A 5,825-nucleotide genomic window follows, 5' to 3' on the forward strand; every position below is an offset into this window, starting at 1 on the left:
GGGGGGGGGGCCATCCCCCCCTTGGGGCCCCCCCCCCCCCCAAATTTGAGTTCCCCCCTCCGCAGGACTCACTTTGCGGAGGGAAGCGATGAGCTGGGTCACCTCCACTTGCAGCACGTTCCCCAGGAAAGGTAGAGGGGTCGGTCCAGGGGGGAGGTTGCCCCCCCGCCGCCAGCCCCAAAGAAGCAGCAGCCCCCCGACACCCAGCACCAGGGCGATGCTCAGCACTCCGCTCGCCTCCATCCTCCTCACCTTGATTTATAGAGTCCACCCCCCCCACCCAACCTCCCCGATTAACCGACCCTGGAGGAACTGTTAGTGCTGGCGTCCCTGGGGGGCTCTGCACCCCCAGACACCCCAGGAGGGATGGACAGACAGACAGTAGCCCTGGTGCTATTCCCCTGCAGCTGTTTGCAGTGGTTAATGATAAACCCATGCGTGCCACCCCACAGCCCCAACCCCGGACACCCCTCCCTTGGCCATGGTGGGGCTGGTCTGGGAACTGGGTCCCCAAAATCGGGTGTCCCCCCGACTTGAGAGCAGCCCAGGAAGGGGCAGAGGGCAGCACACACCCCCCCCCCACGACCCCAAGGGTGACAGAGGAGGTGGCGCATGGCGGGGGGGGGGGCAAGACAAAAAGCTGAGGGGCTGTAGCTTGGGGATGGGGGGGGCACCCCCAAACCCACCCCAACAGCACCCTGTGGAGGGGCATTTGGGGCAGGTACACCCCACCCTGGTTGCTCCCCCCCCCGCCCCAAAAGAACCAAACAGCAGAGCCACGCACTGGAAAACATTAATACTTTATGTACGAGAGTCACATTTTCACAGCCTGGAGGGGAGGAAAACTTGCTTTTTTTGGTGTTTCTTTTGCTTTTTTTTTTTCTCCTTTTTCCAGAGGGAAAAAAAAAAAACCAAAAACCAAACTGGGACACAGCTCTGGCCCCCCCCAGGAACCCCCCACCCTGGCAAGTGCAATAAATAACACAAAGAGAAGCAAAAAAGAAACGCATGCCCCCCGACACACACACCTTGGGGTGGGGGACGGGGACTTGGGTGGAGGTGGACGGAGCTGGAGGGAGATGCTGTCCCCAGAGAAGGAGGGTGGGGAAATCAAAGCCCCCATGGGTGCCTGGGACCCCCCCCCCCAGCCCTGAGGGGCTCATCCTGCAGGGAGGAGGCAAGGGGGGGTCTGGGAACAGGCAAGTAGCTTCCAGCACAGGCAAGTGAAGTCCCTGTCCCCCACTCCCTGAAGTGACAGTGGAGGGTTTGACAACATTGTGTCCATCTTGTCCGTCCCCCCTGCCCCAATAAAAAAAATTAAAATCCACCTTTTCTCGCATGGTGGCGGGTGGGAAGTGGAAATGCAAAGTGGAGACCACGCACGCACACACACAAAAAAAAAAAAAAAAGGCAAAACCCAGGAAGCTGGGCAGGGACACCCCCCCTGCCCCAGCACTTGGGGATGAGCCATCCCTCTTGGCCACACTGCAGGGGGGGGGCCTGTCCCCCCACTCTGGGTGAGGCGGGGACCCCCACTTCATTCAAGCACCCCGAAACGTTGCCAGTAGCATCTTGGAGGAGTGTTTTTAAACAAGCTGAATACAACCCAACCTGCTCGGGGGGTGTGTGGAGGGGGGGACGACACACAACATAGCCCACCAGGCCAGCAGCCGCGGTGGGGAGGGGACGACGAGCAGCAGGCGAGGAGTGTTTGCCAGAAGCCACCTCGGTCAAATACAATCAAAACAAGGCGTTTGCCACGGAGGTAAACTCGAGAGTCCTGGGGCTTCTTGGGATGAGAAGGGGGCAAATGGTACGGGGGGGGTGGGGTGGGTGGCGGGGGGGCGCTCCTGGGGAAGCGGGGGGGGCTCGGCGAGTGAGGCACATGGTCCTGGTGGCGGGGAAAAAGAAAAATAAATGAGAAAAAAAAAAGAGGTTTGTAGCAATGCCATGAAGCAGTGGGTGTCATCCAACCCCTTCTCCCATGGCCAGGGTGCAAGTTGGGGGGGGCCAGGCAGCTCCCCCGCCCCTGGTGCAGGGGTCTCACCTTGGGCACAGGCATTTAGCAACTGCACTGCTGCCGGCTCTGCGCCTGGGCTCCCCGGGGCTGCCGCAGCTGGCGAAGGGAGGCGTCTCCGTACTGGATCCCTGAGCCCATCCTCTCTGGGTCAAGTTCACCTGAGTCAGATGGAAAAAGCCGGGGAGGGGACCGAGCGGAAGGATTAAAATCTCCACTGGGATCCAAAATTTCTGTCCCAAGGACCCAAAACCTCCTGGTCCCCTAGGGACCCAAAACCTCCCTTCCCCACCCTGGAAAAGCCAAATCAGAGCTGCCGTACCCGATTCAATTTTGTTTAATATGGTCCTCGCACATTTTAAGAAGGCTTCTTCCACGTTCTCTCCTGTCAGGGCGCTGGTCTCCAGGAACATGAGCTCTGGTTAGTAAGAAAAGGCTCGTTACTTTGACCGTAATTAGCCCCGGGATGCCATGGGAGCCAGCGTTTCTCTCCGCATCCCTCACCGTTCTCTTGGGCAAAGCGCGAAGCCTCCAGGAACGTCACCTCCCGGTCGGCGTCCAAATCCTTCTTGTTACCGCAGAGGATGATGACGATGTTGGGGCTAGCGAGGGTGCGGGCGTCCGTCAGCCAGTTGGTCAGCGCGTTGTAGGTCTCCCGGCTGGATGGGGGAGGGCAGAAGCAGGAGGGTGGGGTGCCGAGCCCCAATTTTCCCCAGCACCAAGGGGGTCAGGGCTCCGCGGCCGGGGAACCCACCTGGTGATATCGTACACAAGCAGTGCACCAGCTGCACCCCGGTAGTAGCTTCTAGTCACCGACCTGAGGAGGAAGAGGAGGAGAGAGGAGGCACAAACGAGAGAACTGCCCCCCCCAACCCTCCAGGTTGAGATCGGGGGTCCTCTTCGTGGGCTGCGCTGCCTGGAAGGGAGGAAAAGCTCCACAGGTGACTCGAGCGGGGACAGGACTGGTCCCAAACCAGCGTTATTAGGACCCTCGTCTCAAGCAGGCTGCCAATATTCTTATTTAATTGCTGGGTGAGTTCGCGTCCTCCAGCACCCTCGGTTTGCCGAGGAAACCTCTAGAGAGGGATCCGCACAGGTTGGATTGATGGGTTGAGGAGATTCAACAAGGCTGAGTGCTGGGTCCTGTGCTTGGGTCACAAGAACCCCAGGCTGGAAAAGGATCAGCTGAAGATGGGCCGGCAGTGTGGCCAGGTGGCCCACGGCATCCTGGCATGTATCGGGAATAGCGTGGCCAGCAGGACTAGGGAAGGGATTGTCCCCCGGTGCTCGGCACCTCAACTGCCATGGTGGCTTTTGGGCCCCGAGAGAGAGATTGAGGTGCTGGCACGCAGTTTCCTTTTGGAAAGGGAGTTTAAAAAAAAAAAAGAGAAAAAAGCCCCCCAAAAGCCAGTGGACATTGAAGACAAGTGTTTGTGCACAGCTCCAGCACCACGAGGTGTTTTTTTTTCTTTACCTGAACCTCTCCTGCCCAGCCGTGTCCCAGATCTGCAGCTTCACCGTCTTTCCACCAACGTTGACAACCTTAGAGCCGAATTCCACCCCGATCGTGTGGTTCGAATCTTGTTTGACTGCAGAAACAAGAGGTGCCCGATGTGCTACTGGCCGGCTACGAAAGAACAATCGGGCTTCCCACCATGCCTGGGATCTCAGCTCCTCGGGCAAACCCCGCCGTGCTCCAGCATGACTTTGCCGCCTGGATTATCCCCCGGCGATGGGAAGCTCGTTACAAGACGATTTTGCAAGCGAGGACCGTGCCAGCATACATGAAATTAAACCCGCATAGCACCAAGGAGGAGGGGTGCCTGGCATTTCACTTCCAATTAAGTGAGCTCAAAGCCTTCCTCCGCCCTGTTACAAAAGCAAATCGAAGGTTTCAGAAAAGAGAGAGGCAAAGTTTCAGCATTTTGTGGCAAAGCTGTGTTTATCCACCAAAGCGTAAAAGCTCTTTTCCAGTGCTGGGCCTGGCAAGGAAGGGTTGAAGCTCCAGAACACAAAAAAAACAACCCCAGCAAAACAACAAACCCCACTTTTTTTTTCCACTGGCAAAAGGTCCCGCAAAGAAATATTTCGTCAGTGTTTTCCAGCAGCCTGAGAGACAAATCTGGTTGGGAGAGAGCCGGCGCAGCAGCAATAAAACCCAAAATAAACCAACTTACATTTGTTTTCGATGAATTGATGGAGGAGGCAGGACTTCCCTGTGCCGGCACTCCCTATCACGAGGAACTTGAAGAGGAAATCTGAAGAGGAAAAAAAAAAAAAAAAAAAAAAAAAGGTGTTTTTACACTCAAGGTGTGTCAAGCAGTGGTGGGATGGGGGGGAACGGCCGTGAGGAGCAGCCCCCACAGAGGGGAACGACCTCAGGGAAGCGATTTCACACCTGGCTCCGCTCCCTCCCTTTCAAACACAGCAAAAATCACCCAGAAAAGCCCCCGAGAAGCATTTTTTGCCCTTGATTCGGTGCCCGGCAAAAGCAGGAGGCACCGAAAGGGCCCTAAATCCCCCACGCGTGGAGTGTCACCTCCCAGCATCGGGTCCCTTGTGAACCTTTGTGGCCTGGGAGGAAAGCAGGGGGGCTGTGAAGGGCAACACCCCATGGCCACTTGCCCCATAAGTGCCCTATAGGGGCCTCAAGTGCCCCCCACCTGCCCTGCACCCCTACACAGAGCCCCATATGCTCCCTGTATGGCCCCATCCCACAGAGTTCCAATAGATCCATACCCTGCAGGGCCCCATATGGAGCCCTATACGCTCCCAATAGGGCCCCCATCCCACACAGGGCCCCACAGACCCCCTATAGGGCCTCCCAGACCGTCCGTCCTGTCCCACACAGGGCCTCCCAGTCCCCCTATAAGGCCCTCATCCCACACAGAAGCCCAATACGCTCCCTATGGAGTCCTTATATTCCCTATAGGGCCCCACAGACCCCCCCCCATCCCACACAAGAGCCCCACAGACCCCCTATATGGCCCCCATCCCACACAGGGGCCCAATACACTCCCTATATTCCCTATAGGGCCCCACAGACACCCTCTCATGCTACACAAGGCCCCACAGACACCCCCCCCATCCCACACAGGAACCTTAATACACTCCCTATGGGGCTCCTATATCCCCTATAGGGCTTCACAGACACCCCTCATCCCACACAGGGCCCCACAGACCCGCTATATGGCCCCCATCCCACACAGGGCCCCACAGACACCCTATAGGGGCCTGCAGACCTCCCCCCCATCCCACACAAGAGCCCCACAGACCCACTATAGGCCCCCCAGACACCCCCCTCAGCTCACACAGGGCCCTACACACTCCCTACAGGGCCCCCATCCCACAAAGGACCCCACGGACCCCCCCCCCCAATCCCCCACAGGGGCCCACAGAGCCCCTATAGGCCCCACAGACCCCCTGTAGGGCCTTCACCCCACCCAGGGCCCTACACACTCCCTACAAGGCCTCTATTCCACATAGAGCCCCCCCCCCAGCCCTGACATCCCCCGACCAGGCCGGCTGGAGCCCCCCCGGTGTCCCCCCGACCCACCGTAGGTCTCGGACATGGCTGGAGCCGCCGGGCCGGGCCCCGCCGCCACCGGGCCGTACGGAAGGGAGCGGGCACAATATGGCGGCGCCCAGGCGAGCCGCTTCCGGGTTCTGCGCGCCTGCGCGAAGAGGTGCGCACTAGCAGAAAGGCGGGGCCACGCGCCAAGAAAGAAGGCGTGGCGAATGCGCCTGGGCGGGGCTAGAGGGGCGCCGGGATCCTCGGTCCTAAACTCTGCCCGGCCCTGAACCGCTT

General features: G+C 58.9%; 2 protein-coding genes across 3 annotated transcripts in view; both read right to left on the reverse strand.

The window, feature by feature from the left end:
• LOC104831540 (cytochrome P450 2C14-like) overlaps window positions 1–455 on the reverse strand; it is a 27,990-nt gene extending 27,535 nt beyond the window's left edge. Inside the window, exon 1 of the mRNA XM_010567191.1 lies at window positions 29–455. Within this exon, the coding sequence (XP_010565493.1) occupies window positions 29–243 (215 nt within the window). The 5' untranslated portion in view covers window positions 244–455. The remainder of the gene's footprint in view (window positions 1–28) is intronic.
• A 1,380-nt stretch (window positions 456–1,835) lies between these two features.
• Window positions 1,836–5,804, reverse strand: RAB4B (RAB4B, member RAS oncogene family). 2 transcript variants are annotated; one of them, XM_010567132.1, is made up of 8 exons: window positions 5,574–5,804; window positions 4,195–4,275; window positions 3,492–3,606; window positions 2,772–2,834; window positions 2,522–2,619; window positions 2,340–2,435; window positions 2,048–2,178; window positions 1,836–1,891 (listed from the first exon to the last, which is right to left on the reverse strand). In XM_010567132.1, exons 1-7 carry the CDS (start codon window positions 5,587–5,589, stop codon window positions 2,063–2,065), a joined length of 585 nt encoding a protein of 194 aa, XP_010565434.1. In that variant the 5' UTR covers window positions 5,590–5,804; the 3' UTR covers window positions 1,836–1,891; window positions 2,048–2,062. The 2 variants fall into 2 exon arrangements, with proteins under 2 accessions (XP_010565434.1, XP_010565433.1); XM_010567131.1 differs by having other exon boundaries at window positions 2,522–2,676.
• Between the last annotated feature and the right edge of the window lie 21 nt (window positions 5,805–5,825).

Source organism: Haliaeetus leucocephalus, unplaced genomic scaffold (genome assembly GCF_000737465.1).
Source record: "Haliaeetus leucocephalus isolate CR32 unplaced genomic scaffold, Haliaeetus_leucocephalus-4.0 Scaffold227, whole genome shotgun sequence".
In the NCBI taxonomy this organism is placed as follows: Eukaryota; Metazoa; Chordata; class Aves; order Accipitriformes; family Accipitridae; genus Haliaeetus; species Haliaeetus leucocephalus.